Source organism: Grampus griseus (genome assembly GCF_964374135.1).
Source record: "Grampus griseus genome assembly, chromosome: 18".
NCBI classification, from domain to species: domain Eukaryota; kingdom Metazoa; phylum Chordata; class Mammalia; order Artiodactyla; family Delphinidae; genus Grampus; species Grampus griseus.
The window spans coordinates 32585417-32599971 of NC_139012.1; the positions used below are offsets into that span (position 1 = coordinate 32585417).

Sequence of the window (14555 nt, forward strand, 5' to 3'; positions counted from 1 at the left end):
CTATTTAAAAAATTCTTTACTCTTTCCCTTTCAACCCAGGCAGTTCTTGTTCACCTTTTAAAATATGCAGATTAATTTAACAGTCAGTCCTTAATACATTCAAGTGAATTCCTTTTGTGTCATCAAATTCTCCTTCTCTACTGAACTATTCCTGTCATTAAACAAACATGTTTTTGTCTCCCATTAAAAAACCCAACAAACCACACTCCCTTGATCCCACCACTTCCTCTGCCACAGTACCATTTTCTCTGCTCATCATCAGAGCAAAACTTCCATATGGTTTTTGTCCCACACTATTCCAGTAACAATTCTCGTTAAAGTTATGAATCCCATCCATAATGCCCAGTCCAATGGTTATTTCTGCGTATTTATCTTACTTGACAACATGATTTGGCAGAGCTGACCACTCCATCCTCTTTCACCTTATGTGATACTCCTCCTGGTTTTCCTGCTTAACTCACTGGACCCTCTCAAGGTTCTCAGGTTCCTTTGCTGGATTTTCTTCTTTTAACCCATTTCTAATATTTGACTACTCATTGACTTGGTTTGGGGCCCTCTACTCTCCCCACGTAATGCCACCAAATCCCATAGCTTTAAGTGGCACCTACATGCTGATGTATATTACGTGTGTGTGCCCCCCCCCCCAAACTCCCTGGTCATGGACTGTCCTCTAAAGTCAGAGCGACAATTCTATTTATGAGTCTAATGGGTGGACATTTAAAGTTTAACATATTCAAAACAGAACTTAAACTTTATCTCCTATATCAGTTTTCTCCCAGCCTTCTATTTCTCAATAAATGGCTCCAGGTGATGAAGCCAAAAAGTTAGGAGTCTTACGTAAGGCAATAGCCTAATACTGTCTTCCTCTTCTACCTTATCTGCTCTTAGTCTATTACTTCACCGACATTTTGAAAATAAAAATCAGGACATGTCACTCCAGGCGCCTAAAATCTGCAAATGACTTCTCTGTTACATAATCTAAAGCAAGGGTTAATATACCATGGTGATGGGCCAAATCCAGCCCATGTCCTGTTCCTGATTATCCATGAGCTAAGAATAGGTTTTACATTTATAAAGTTGCTAAAAGAAAAAAAAAAAAAAAGAAGGAAGAATATGTGATAGACCATATGTGGCCTGCAAAGCATAAAATATTTACTGTCTGGCCCAGGCCTTTACAGAGAAAGTTTGCTGACTCCCTATCCAAAGCAGAAAACTCGCACTGCTGAGCAATGTCACGTCACATATCTTGAAGATATCTTGTTTAATTGTTGTTTGATCATGTCTCTCACTTGAATGTGATCTCCATAAAAAAGGGACTCTGTCATATTTACTGCTATATTCCTGGCAACATGTCTCAATAAATGTCTTAAATCAACAAAAGATAACCACATTCCTCATAATTACTATTTTGCAAATCAAGAAAACTGTTACCACAAGGAGAAACTTCCGTTTTTTCCAGGGTTAGAACTTCTACAATTTTAACTGACTTTTAGATTAAGTCCCTCAACTCAGAGACAGTCAAGCTAGGGAGATTCACTCCTCCATTTCCAAGCAATAAAGAACCCACAGATCTCCAATGAGAAATAAACCAAGAGAGATTTTGGCATTTAAAAATTGACAAGCAAGAAGAAAGGAGTAAGGAGGGGAATAAGGAAAGCGATTTAGGTAGCAATAAGTGGGGATAAAAGTGCAAAGCTAACAATCCTCTAAGATTAGGAAGTTTGGCCTGAGCGGCTCGCCTTCCCAGTGCTCTCAGTCAGCAAGCAGCTGAGTGGGGAGGGGGAATCCATGCTTTTTAAGTTTCCTGGGACCAACCTGCTTCTGTCAAATCAACATGGGTCGAGACATTCTTAGTAATAAACTGTACCACCAGTAATAAGCTGTAATAAACATAAGCATTGTACCCTTGCCATACTGGTGTGGAGAGAAGTTATATTATATAGATTCACATATTTCCGAACTAAAAAAGACCTTGATGAATGGAAAAAACTGTTACTTGTCTCCCAACATCAAGTTTTCCCCTCTTTCTCAGGTAACTCTGGTTTTTATTAGAGACAACAATCTGTCCAGTTAAAGACTTACACTTCCCAGCTTCCCACTCCAACCATTATCATGGAGCTATAGTCTTGGGAGGGAAATTTATTTTTGTAATGCTAGAATGCGACATTTTCATCTTCGTATCCCTGATGTTCAATGTACTGGTAAGCTTTGGAGAATGAATGAGTGGCTAAAAATACTGTTTCTTCATCAATCCCAGACGGACACTTTTCCACATTTTTCATCTCTGAAGCTGGAATGCATCTTACAAACTACAGCACATAACAGTTTAACTTGGCAGTGTTTAACCCTAGCAATACACATAGTGGTCCGTCTTCCAATCCAGGTGGCTTGGATTTGATGAATTAAGGAAGAGTAATTCTTCTACCATATAATACTTCCTCCCATATTTGACAGCAAATATATTACCCCAAGGGGTCTCTAAGCAGGACAACCCTAGTGCTCATAGACAAAAAACACAGGAATGTAGAGCAGGCAGCTACTCTGGAGAGCAATTTGGAAGTACACTTAAATTAAGTAGACATATACCCTGTGAGCCAGAAATTCCACTCCTTAGTATATATGTCAAAGAAATGTTCACACCAGGTCCAGAAGAGGAATGTCTAAAGAAGGCCACGCTGCATGTGGTGGCAAGGAGCTAGAGGCACCCTTGGTGCCTATCGCTGCGGGAATGGGTGGACGGATGGGTAGACACACACCTGAACTGTGTAGCTGCTGGAAGCAAAGCACTAGACTTGCACGTGGTAACATGAAAGATCTTAAAAACCGCACTGAGTTGAAAGAAAAACTATAAAAGAAATAAAATCTAAAACAAAACATGCAATTCAGATTTATGTAAAGGTAAAAAATAAGAAAAATACTCGTGTTCAAGATAAATGTTTATAACAACCATAAGTTGAGTATAACCTTTAAAAATTGTGAATCACTATGTTGTACACTTGAAACTTATATAATACTGTAAATTGACTGTACCTCAATAATTTTTTTTAAAGAATAAATGTTAAAAGGAAAAAACAAACATAGAGAAAGGGAGGAAGAGAAATGAATTATGTGAATAAAAAGAATAAATGTACAAAATAAGAAGTGATCTTGCAAGGATCAATGATGACTGTGTGTCATAAGCTCAGGAATATGACTAACTTAATCTTCTACATTTTCAGCCCAACCAGAAAACCACAAAAGTAAAAAACTATACTAAGCACCATGGGATACAATAATAATAATATACAGTGCTGAATAAATATAACTACTATTATTTATTATATACCAGGCATCTAAGAGCTTATGTGCCTTGATTAATTTAATCCTCCAACAACTCCATGAAGTAAAAACTATGATTATTCTTATTTTACAGGAAATCAGGGAATAAAAACTTAAGGAATTTGCTCAAGGTAACTATAAGGGCTGGGATTCAAACTCAAACTGTGTGTGTCTGGAACTGCAGCTCTGATCTGTTATACCAGAAAGCCTCTCATGAATAAACCACCATGCCAATAATGTAAACGTTACACTTTAAAAAGGAGAGAAGCTATTTATAACCAAGCACAATGCAAGCTGACAACAAATAATTTAAAAAGTGGCCAAACAAAATGTAATTTTCAATGTGGTATACAGTTGGCACTTAATAGAATATTTGTTGACTGAGTGGGTAGATTAACAAGTGGGATACTACCTCAAGCTTCTTCAATGACTTCCATTGAAGGAGGTCTTAAGGATAGAGATACATGAGCCAGTAACACTGTGGCAGTCCATTTGAAGAGTAAAAACAATATGACTAAGGGAAAAGAATGGGAAACCACAGGATACACTGATAAAATACCAAGTGACCTAGTCTAGGTAGGTGACTTCATAAAGAACCTAAAAGGAAGTCTTAGGAGGTTTACTTGGATGGAGCATAGGCATTAGACTTCTTGGTGTTAATCCCACCTGGCTCCATCACTTCCATCTGAATGGCCTTGGTAAGCTATTAACCAGTTATGGTTCTGTTTTTTTCAACAGCAAAATGAGGTTAAGTCACTCAGTTAAGAAACAGCTGAGCACTTACTAGGTGCCAGGGACAGTTCTAAGTGCTAGAGATACAACAGGGACTACAAAGAAGTCCCTGTCCTCAGGATCCTTACACTTTATTAAGAGAGACAAATACCCAACAAACAAGGCAGGTAGTCCTATGAGCATAGATGTAAGGCACAGAAAATAAGCAGAGTGAAAAAAATGAGAATATTACTTTAGTTAATAACAGCAACAATGACTAATACTTATTGTGTGCTTACTAAATATCAGTCTAACTTATGCTATTGATTCATTTAATATGAGAGGTCAGAGAAGATCCCCCTAAAAGCTCCTACACCTCAAAGAGCTGTATGGCTTAAATGAGATAATACATGAAAAAGCTCACAGAACAGGGTCTGGAACAGAATAAGCACTCAATAAATGTTAGCTACTAATATATATATTTAAATGTACCTAAATGATTTCTTTACATCATCAAGACCTTGGGATTTAGGACATTTCATTTTCCTAGAGAGGCATGGTCAAGAAATTTTTCTAGCAGCATGATACTTATACATAGGCAAGAACTAACCAAGACTGACTTAACAAGAGAGAAGGTAAATATAACTGAAACAAAATGGGGAGGGGAGGAGATAGGAAGAGGTGGGATCAAGAGCAAAGATGGAGGGTTTACTACTGGAAAGAAAAGACTTTCTCAGAAGACAGAAGTAGTAAGAGTTACAATGTTTATCCTGTCTTTCTGAAATCACTGTAAATTTTTTATAACTAGCGACAACTTTACCAGGCCTTACATAAAACGCTCCGTAACTGTAAATAAACACACAAGGCAGAAAAACAAGGACTAGGGCATCCCTTGTTACTTGGCAGATACCACTTGTTAAAGAATAGGGTAAGTGAATTTGTTACACTTGGTACTATGACACAGTAACTATCAAAGAGCAAGATATAAAGAAACCAAATCTCCATGCTAGAGGACTAAACAGATTCAGTAATGTAATAATGATCTTGATTCTCCCTATCCAACTAGTCACATCAGGGCTAATTCTCAATGAAGCAGAAAAAACTTGGCCAGAAAAAAACACTGGAGAAAATATACCTCACACATAATACATTAAAAAAACTGAGCCTAGGGGCTTCCCTGGTGGCGCAGTGGTTGAGAGTCCGCCTGCCGATGCAGGGGACACGGGTTCGTGCCCCGGTTTGGGAAGATCCCACATGCCGTGGAGGGGCTGGGCCCGTGAGCCATGGCCGCTGAGCCTGTGCGTCCGGAGTCTGTGCTCCGCAATGGGAGAGGCCACAACAGTGAGAGGCCCGCGTATCGCCAAAAAAGAAAAAAAAAAACAACTGAGCCTACAGAAGGAATTCATCCCTGCCCACCTTTAAGTCACCCCTTCTTTCAAGACTTTTTATTTGGTACACAGAACTATTATTCACTTCCCTTCTCCTTTTATTTTACTTACGTATTTAATAAATTTATTTATTTATTTTATTTTTGCTTTGGGTCTTCACTGCTGTGGGTGGTTTTTCTCTAGTTGCGGTGCGCGGGCTTCTTGTTGCGGTGGCTTCTCGTTGTGGAGTGCGGGCTCTAGGTACACGGGCTTCAGTAGTTGTGGCACGTGGGCTTCAGTAGTTGTGGCTCACGGGCTCTAGAGCACAGGCTCAGTAGTTGTGGCGCACAGGCTTAGCTGCTCTGCGACATGTGGGATCTTCCCGGACCAGGTCTTGAACCCATGTCCCCTGCATTGGCAGGTGGATTCTTAACCACTGGGCCACCGGGGAAGCCCCCCTTCTCTTTTTAAAAACAGCTTTTTTAAACTATGCAAGAAAATATAATTCTTTTCTTGATATTTTAAATTTATCATTTTAAGTTCAGATTACATAAACTTAATTCTTATATATCTGCAGTTTCAAGACAATAAAGCACACAGATAGCAAATTTACACATGATCTTACCTTTGTAAGATAATCAACCTTCAAATTGTCGATCATCATATTTTTCTGTGATAGCTCTATTTTCAGTAACTGAATATTATGAAGCAGTTCTTTCCGTTCAATTAGCTGCTTGGTGATTTTGACTTTACCGTCTCTCTCTTCTGATGAGGAAATATCATCTGTAGGAACTGTTGTTTCTAGACTAATATCTTCAGATTCCAGAGAGCTAGAGATGTTCAGTGTTTTTGATGGCTTGGCAACTTTTTGAGACATTTTTAATTATTATGGGACACTTTTCTTCTCCAATTCTATTTCAATTTTCTGTAGATTAAAAAATATTGATTTAAACGTACTCAAACATTCTCTATGGAAAGCATAAAGTATATCAAAGAGATACTAAGGGTTCCCTAAGTAAATATTAGGCAAACTGGAGGACCCCAAATCTAGGGCAGATTGGTTAAGTTACTGCTCAAATCAAACATATTAAATCAAACTCATTAAGTCTTATTCTAAAACATACTTTTTTTAAAATTAATTTTTCTTGGTGTATAGTTGCTTTACAATGCTTTTTTTTTTTTTGAACCCATACTTTTTATGAATAGAAAACCCAGTTCCTGGGGGCAGGACTCTTACTTGGAGTAAACAAAGAAATGTATGAGATAAACAATAAAGCCCTAAATCGCTAGTACCCAGGAATACTACTAATAAAAGCAGCACATGAAGATAGAGAAGTTTCTTCTGAGTTGGTCAGGGGAAGGTTATACAGAGGTAGGACTTAGAATCTTGAAGGATTTGGAAAGGAGTAATAAAAAGGGAAAATCATTCACATTTTAAGGTTGGTATAGAAGTGATGAAAGTGTAAAACAACAGAGGGACATAGTAGTAGTCAGCCTGGTCCCAGCCCATGTGAATCTGAGTAGTGACTCCAAACACAAACACACAGAAGGGTTGTCCCTTATACATAATCAAGACTGTGGAGGACCTTGAATGTTTCAGTATGTTCGAAATTTATTCTACAGGCAATGAGGCATCAGTTAAGTTTTTTTTAAAAGGGAAATAGTGAGATAAAACTTTTTTATAGGCTTGCAGATAGCAAAATGAAAACAAGAGAGTAAAAGACAAATTCCTCGAACTCCTTACCCTTTCACAAAAATTTCAGCAACTCCCTTGTTTTAATACTACACGATATAATAAATTACTTATGGTATTGTAGATATCAGTTTTTCTAAACTGAACGATTAGAAAAAAGGTGTGTGGAAGGGAAACCTAAGAACTCTGACTGGATCGGCTTCCCTCGTTTTTAAAGGGAAAGGGATAAGGAAAGGCGAAATCAAAGACAGGCAACATCACCTGGGATACAAAGGGTCCGGGACTGGCACTGCCCACACGTGCGGCGTGAAGAATAAAACCCGAACTTGGCAGCATCAGAAGATTCCTTGTCCCAGGCACAAAAGGAAGGGGCGAGCCGTGAGCTACCTGGAACGCTTCAATTACTCCACGTCGCAGGCTAGAGAAGCCGCCACCGCTGCTACTTCAGGTGAGCTGAAGGTGTCTCCAGACAGCAGCTCGGGTTGCAGTCTCTTAACGAGAAATCACAGGTCGGTGACCGTTAGCACCCGTAACCAAAACAACCATTTCCGCACAGGGAGGAAGCTGCAGCAGGCAGATGCCCACGCTACCGGAACTCAGCCCTCCCGCGTCCACCCAGGCGCGGGAAGCAAAGCATGCTGGGAGATGGAGTCCGGAGGCGGCCCCGCTCAATTCACGGGCGGAAATGGCTCCGGGCTCCTCCCATCTACCCGCTTTCGCCCAATCCTCGCAGCCCTCAGAGAGCCAACCAACGGCTGTCTCGAGGTTTCCCCGCGAGAGGGGTTTACTAATATCCTGGAGGGGGAAGGAGCAAACCTCTGGGTAAAGTGTAGTTGTGCGACAGGGTTCCAAGCTTGACATTTTCCGCCGGAAGAGAACTGTTGAGGTCGGGATTCCAAGCCGCGAGGCAAGATGCTCAAGTCCAGGACTTTCTTAAAAAAGACGCGGGCGGGCGGCGTGATGAAGATCGTGCGCGAGCACTACTTGCGAGACGACATAGGCTGCGGTGCGTCTGGATGCGCGGCGTGCGGAAGTGCGCACGAGGGGCCGGTCCTCGAGCCGCAGCCCCTGGATCGGGTTAGCAGCCTCTGCCCGCAGCCGCACTACTTGCTGCCTGACACCAACGTGCTGCTCCACCAGGTGCGCCGGTAGGCGGGCGAACCGCGGGCACAGTGGCGCCACCGGGAGAAAGGGAGATAGGGAGACTGATGCCCAAGGAGGAGCGTCTTGGGCAACATCACGTACTTAGGGAGAGGCAAACCCCGTCAGGACCTATGCCTCCTGCCCCCCCAGGCCGAGGTTCTTTTCCATGTACTGTTTTGTTTTGGTTTTTTTTTTTGAGTTCTTGGAGTTATAGGAATTTTAAATACGTCAATTTTCTAACTCCTGGTGTCTCTTCTGCCTTAGATTTTAATGTCTGGAGGTCGGGGACCTGGGCTTCTGTGGCCTCCAGCCTGCGACCCCCAGGCAGCTTGTAAGTGCCTACGAACGAAAGCTATGTGGGCCAACGTATTACTTTATTAATGAAGTTAATTCTACAAAGTTTTGTAATTAGCCTATTTACATGTGTACTTTTTTAATGGACCTGAAGGGTTTTCTGTTGCAAAATAGCTCCTTATTTAATGTACGGTTAGTATTTTTTTTTTAACCGGCAGAGTTTCACGTTCAACAGAAGCAATTTATGAATGAACAGAGGAAAAATTAACTCTTCGTTTATTTATTTATTTGTTTATTTATTTAAAAGATTGATGTCCTTGAGGACCCTGCCATCAGGAATGTCATTGTGCTACAAACAGTTCTCCAAGAAGTGAGAAATCGGAGTGCTCCGGTATATAAACGAATCCGAGATGTGACTAATAACCAGGAGAAGCATTTCTATACATTTACTAACGAGCACCATAGGTAGGGGGGAAATTATGTCAATTATCAGAAAACTATAGAATTAGCTAAACTGGGGGGAGAGTTCCTGGCGGTAATCTGTGACATCGTCAGAAGATACACCATAGGTTTCATACTTCTGAGAGTAATATTTGGTTCTTACAGAGTTTACAAACCTTGCTAAGGTCACATAGGCATTGATTGGGTCAAACCCAGAACCAAAGTCTCCTGGCTCCTCGGCTATGGTAGGTACTTTAATTTCCAAAATGTTTTCATTTTGAATTGGTTTTAGCATGAGTCGAGCAATAGGATTTTGGAAGACGAGATTTGCCTAGGTTCCTGGTATACCATATTAAGCGAATAACCAACAAAGGTTAATAAAATATAGGAGTTTGTGAAGGAAAGCTTTAAAAATATAAAGCAGATATATTCTTAATGGGCTCTTAACAGTTAAACTAATACCTTATAACAGATCATATTGACGACAATAAGATTAAGAAATAGAATTCTTTATGTTTCAGATTGAAGACCTTTGTTTGAACTTAATGTGTGATCTTAGAAAATATGATATTGCCTGTTCCTTATGTTACAGAAATAATTTATGATGAGTCCTAGCTTACTTTTTTTTCCTTATAAATTTATTTTATTTATTTATTTTTTGCTGCATTGGGTCTTCATTGCTGCGCACGGGCTTTCTCTAGTTGCGGTGAGCAGGGGCTACTCTTCCTTGTGGTGCGCGGGCTTCTCATTGCAGTGGCTTCTCTTGTTGAGGAGCACAGGCTCTAGGCACAAGGGCTTCAGTAGTTGTGGCACGTGGGCTCCAGAGTGCAGGCTCAGGAGTTGTGGCACACAGGCTTAGTTGCTCTGCGGCATGTGGGATCTTCCTGGACCAGGGCTCGAACCCGTGTCCCCTGCCTTGGCAAGCGGATTCTTAACCACTGCGCCACCAGGGACGTCCCTAATTTACTTTTATTAGATCAGAGTTTCTCAATGTTGGCACTATTGACATATTGGACTGGATAATTCTTTGTTATGGGAAGGCTGTCTTAGGATTTGTAGGATGTTTAGCCGCATCCCTGGCCTATATGCACTAGATGCCAGTAACAGACCTCCCCTTCCCCACCGATCCACCGAGCTGTAACAACCTAGAATGTCTCCAGACATTGTGAAATGTCCCCTGGCGGGGAAAATCACTCCCTGGTTGAGAACTGCTAGATTAGACAGTAGATGTAATAATGAAATCCCACTGGAATATGCAAATTAAAAATATTTAATTTCTCAAATTTCTCTTATTTATTCTTTTTTTTTTTTTTGTGGTACGCGGGCCTCTCACTGTTGTGGCCGCTCCTGTTGCGGAGCACAGGCTCCGGACACGCAGGCTCAGCGGCCATGGCTCACGGGCCCAGCCGTTCCGCGGCATGTGGCATCTTCCCAGACCGGGGCACGAACCTGTGTCCCCTGCATCGGCAGGCGAACTCTCAACCACTGTGCTACCAGGGAAGCCCTCTCTTCTTTATTCTTATATCCCACACTTAAATACTGTTGTTGTAAAGAACATCAGTAAAGCACCTGTAGACTTCTTATTTCTGTCTCCTCTCGAAATCCAGAAACAGAAACTTCACTGTTTTTCAGTGCTTAAAGACCTAGTGTCTGTGGAGCATGATCGTTGGATTTTTAATCCAAGGTTAGCAATTTTGTTAGCTTAAGTGCAGTGAATAGAGCTTAGCAATACTGGGGTTGACAGGAAGAATTAAGACACTCGAGCAAATCTCATGTCAGGTTGTTGCTCAGTCATGCTAAAACCAATTCAAAAATTTATGAGTGTCTTTGATAAGCTTAAAAGCATTATCAGGTTTATTTAATGGTGAATAATAAAATAATTCTGAAAACCATATAAATAAGTACAGAATTCTAAAATTGAGCCTATAATTTTTAAGAAGTAGGTAGAAGTTGTTGTGCTGAATTTTGTTATTGTACTTAAATTTAGCTTCAAAGATCAGATTTAAAGAAATAAGTATGCTGACATTTGATAGCTCAGAGTGGATAGACTTAGAAGGAATATACAATCATATCTGTATCTGGTCTTTCAGTCCCTAGATGGTGTTTGTCATTTATTCAGGGTTTACCATGGATAATTTATGTGCATTATGTATTTAATAACTATACATTAATCATATCATCACAAATCATCTAATCATACAATCAATAGCTTTTAGGAATTCCTGTTAATCTACAGTTTGAATGAAATCTCATTATCAGACCTGCAAAGTTTTAGTATAGTTTTTTTCCAACAGACTATTACTTTTTTAATGTCCCAACCTCAAGTAGAAATTCTGATCTTGAATTTTTCTTTTGGTGAAAAAAATTTATTTTAGTCTTTTTTATTGCTCCATTAATGTGATTTTCTTCTTTTCCAAGTAAGTTGTTGTCTTAAAAACGTGACTAGAGGGATCTTATTTGTTTCCACTCTGAGTTATAAATGTGAATACATTCAAGAGAAAAAGATGTACCATTGACGTTAAGTTTAGTAATTATTAAGCATTTATGTCCTAAGACTTTTTACATGTGCTTGATTCTGTTGTTTTCCATTTGTTTCTTTTTTTTCCCTTTCTATTACACTTAGAGAAACTTATGTAGAACAATTACAGGGAGAAACTTCTAATGACAGGAATGATAGAGCCATTCGAGTAGCAGCAAAGTGGTACAATGAACATTTGAAGAAAATGTCGGCAGAGAATCAGCTGCGAGTTATCTTCATAACCAATGACAGGAAAAACAAAGAGAAAGCCATAGAAGAAGGGATACCAGCTTTCACTTGTAAGTCTCCATGGAGACTGGACTGTTAGTTCATGTTTGCAAATGCATGTAAAAACTATCATCAGGCCCATAATCAGATGTTCATTTGACCATTTGGTATTTTCATAGTCCTATATAACTTAATGTGATATTTTTGTGTTTTTTTTTATTTCTCAGCATTTCTAAGCTAAGTGAGTTGTACCACCAGTGGCTATTAATTTCCCTATCAAGACTTGGAATTGGCTTAGCAATGAAAGCTTATAGATATACTTGACCCACTGCCTTTGGGCGTGACCACCTCAACAGAGGGCTTCCCCCCCCACCAAAAAAAATTGACATATGTACTGTCACAAACAAAAGAAGGGGAAAAAACATATCTAAGGAGGAAAAAAAACCACATTTGAATTTATCAAGAACAAAAAACTTATTTTTCAGGTGAAGAATATGTAAAAAGCCTAACTGCTAACCCCGAACTCATAGATCGTCTTGCTTGTTTGTCTGAAGAAGGGGTATGTTTGAGTTTGTTTTATTTTGTTTTTGAAAAGTGAAATTATTAATGTATCCACTTCCGGATGTTAGGCTCATAGTTACCAAATTTAAAAATTGGAATATCAGTGGGTAAGCTGGAATTGGAATAGGAGTTGGGTTATAAACAAGAGTGGCTCTAATAGACTTCTTATCAAAATGTCCTAAAGACTTGACTTTCTCAAATAGCGCTCTTTACTGATATATCCTCAGCAACCCGAGTAGGGCCTGGCACAAGGTGGCACTATCTGTTTGATTAATAAATGAAGGAATTCATGGCTGGCTTGTGATGAGTAGGTATTTGACAAAGAAGTGGTGGGCACTGCAGAGAGAGCATACAGTTGTAGCATCAATTCCATAGGAGGAGGGAGGGAGTCATAAGAGGTAGAACAGGAAGGCAAGGGGCCACATAGTGTGGACTTAACAATTTATTCTGTTAGTAATTTTTAAACTGTCTTGTAAAGGTCTCCCTAAAAGGCTTCTATGAAGAGAAGTTAGCAGATAGGATTCTGGGCTCCCTACCTTATATTGTCAGGCTAAAAGACATTAAAGGTGGATGAGAGTGTGTCTAGGAGGAACGGAGGAGAAGGACCAGAATTGTTACTTATTTGGGAGACTACTCCAATTTCGATTTGTAAGATGATGCATTGTATCAAGGGCAAGATTAGAGGCAGAGGGATGAGAAAAGGGATCACTGCCATAGTGGACTTGAGAGGGAACCATTAAACTTTGTGAGCCAATATTTCCTTGTATGTAAAGTGTGCTTAGCAATAATGACTTCATAGTGTTGTTATTAGGGTTGAATGAGGTGATAACAGTTGTGTTCATAAAATTCTTATCTCAGTGCCTGGCAAACAGCTATGGTAAATGTAAATGGTAGATACTATTGATATAAAAATAGGTTTTATGTAATATAACATTATACGTACATCCAGTCTTTACAGCATTTTCTCCATCCCTGCTTGTCTTCAACTAGCTACTTTACAAAACTAAATGGAAGTGAGAAAATAAAAGCTGGGCTTGATTTTTAGAATACAGATTTACGATTATCCTGTCTAATGAGTAGCCACTAGTTGCATGCGGCTGTTTAAATTTAATTCAGGTTAAAACTTCAGTTTCTCAGTTGTACTAGTCAACTTTCAAGCAACCAGGAGCTACTTGTGCCTAGTGACTACCATACTGGAGATCACAAAAAGAACACTCCCTTTATCACATAGTTGTTTTGGTCTAGAAGAAGAAACAAGGAGTAATCCAACATTGGTGATTCACAGTATTTGATTATGCACTGTGGTAGGGTTAGTGTAGGATATGGTGAAATTACAGTTGACTCTATTGTAACACATGTGTGTTCCTCAAAGTCACTGTGCCATGCAAAATTATATAATGAAACCCACAGAGCTTAGGGAAAATGTGGTTAGGGAAACACTCAGAAACTTCATGAAGCGGTGAAAAGAGAGTTATCTAAATTTGAAAGTTGTTACACCAGATGAAGTGCTGTGGCTCGTAAAACACAGTGATCTGAAGTAACTGATAGATGTTTGAGAGTGTGTTTGTGTGTGCGCGTGTGGATTCAGCTTGGTTCAGCTAGGTGCAGTTTTCTGCAATCACCTGGTATTTTTTTTTTTAACATCTTTATTGAAGTATAATTGCTTTACAATGGTGTGTTAGTTTCTGCTTTATAACAAAGTGAATCAGCCATACATATACATATATCCCCATATCTCCTCCCTCTTGCGTCTCCCTCCCACCCTCCCTACCCCACCCCTCTAGGTGGTCACAGAGCACTGAGCTGATCTCTCTGTGCTCTGCAGCTACTTCCCACTATCTGTTTTACATTTGGTAGTGTATATATGTCACTGCTACTCTCTCACTTCATCCCAGTTTACCCTTCCCCCTCCCTGTGTCCTCAAGTCCATTCTCTACATCTGCATCTTTATTCCTGTCCTGCCCCTAGGTTCTTGATAACTATTTTTTCTTTTTTAGATTGCATATATATGTGTTAGCATACGGTGTTGGTTTTTCTTTCTGACTTACTTCACTCTGTATGACAGACTCTAGGTACAACCACCTCACTACAAATAACTCAATTTCGTTTCCTTTTATGGCTGAGTAATATTCCATTGTATATATGTGCCACATCTTCTTTATCCATTCATCTGTCGATGAACACTTAGGTTGCTTCCATGTCCTGGCTATTGTAAATAGAGCTACAGTGAACATTGTGGTACATGACTCTTTTTGAATTATGGTTTTCTCAGGGTACATGC

At 39.8% G+C, this 14555-nt stretch overlaps 2 protein-coding genes across 4 annotated transcripts in view; one reads left to right on the forward strand and one right to left on the reverse strand.

Annotated features, from left to right (window-relative positions):
* Positions 1-7623, reverse strand: part of PIBF1 (progesterone immunomodulatory binding factor 1) — a 212244-nt gene extending 204621 nt beyond the window's left edge. For both annotated transcript variants that reach the window (XM_082675882.1, XM_082675883.1), the window contains exons 1-2: positions 7351-7623; positions 6022-6321 (exon numbers count right to left, since the gene is read on the reverse strand). In XM_082675882.1, the coding sequence (XP_082532008.1) occupies positions 6022-6273 (252 nt within the window). In that variant the 5' untranslated portion in view covers positions 6274-6321; positions 7351-7623. The remainder of the gene's footprint in view (positions 1-6021; positions 6322-7350) is intronic.
* Positions 7624-7991: 368 nt separating this feature from the next.
* DIS3 (DIS3 homolog, exosome endoribonuclease and 3'-5' exoribonuclease) overlaps positions 7992-14555 on the forward strand; it is a 28674-nt gene continuing 22110 nt past the window's right edge. The window contains exons 1-4 of one of the 2 annotated variants that reach the window (XM_082675770.1): positions 7992-8229; positions 8834-8991; positions 11591-11784; positions 12199-12272. In XM_082675770.1, coding sequence (XP_082531896.1) covers positions 8002-8229; positions 8834-8991; positions 11591-11784; positions 12199-12272 — 654 coding nt within the window. In that variant the 5' untranslated portion in view covers positions 7992-8001. Of the gene's footprint in view, positions 8230-8522; positions 8564-8833; positions 8992-11590; positions 11785-12198; positions 12273-14555 lie in introns of those variants that run through there. The other variant, XM_082675769.1, reaches the window with a different exon arrangement.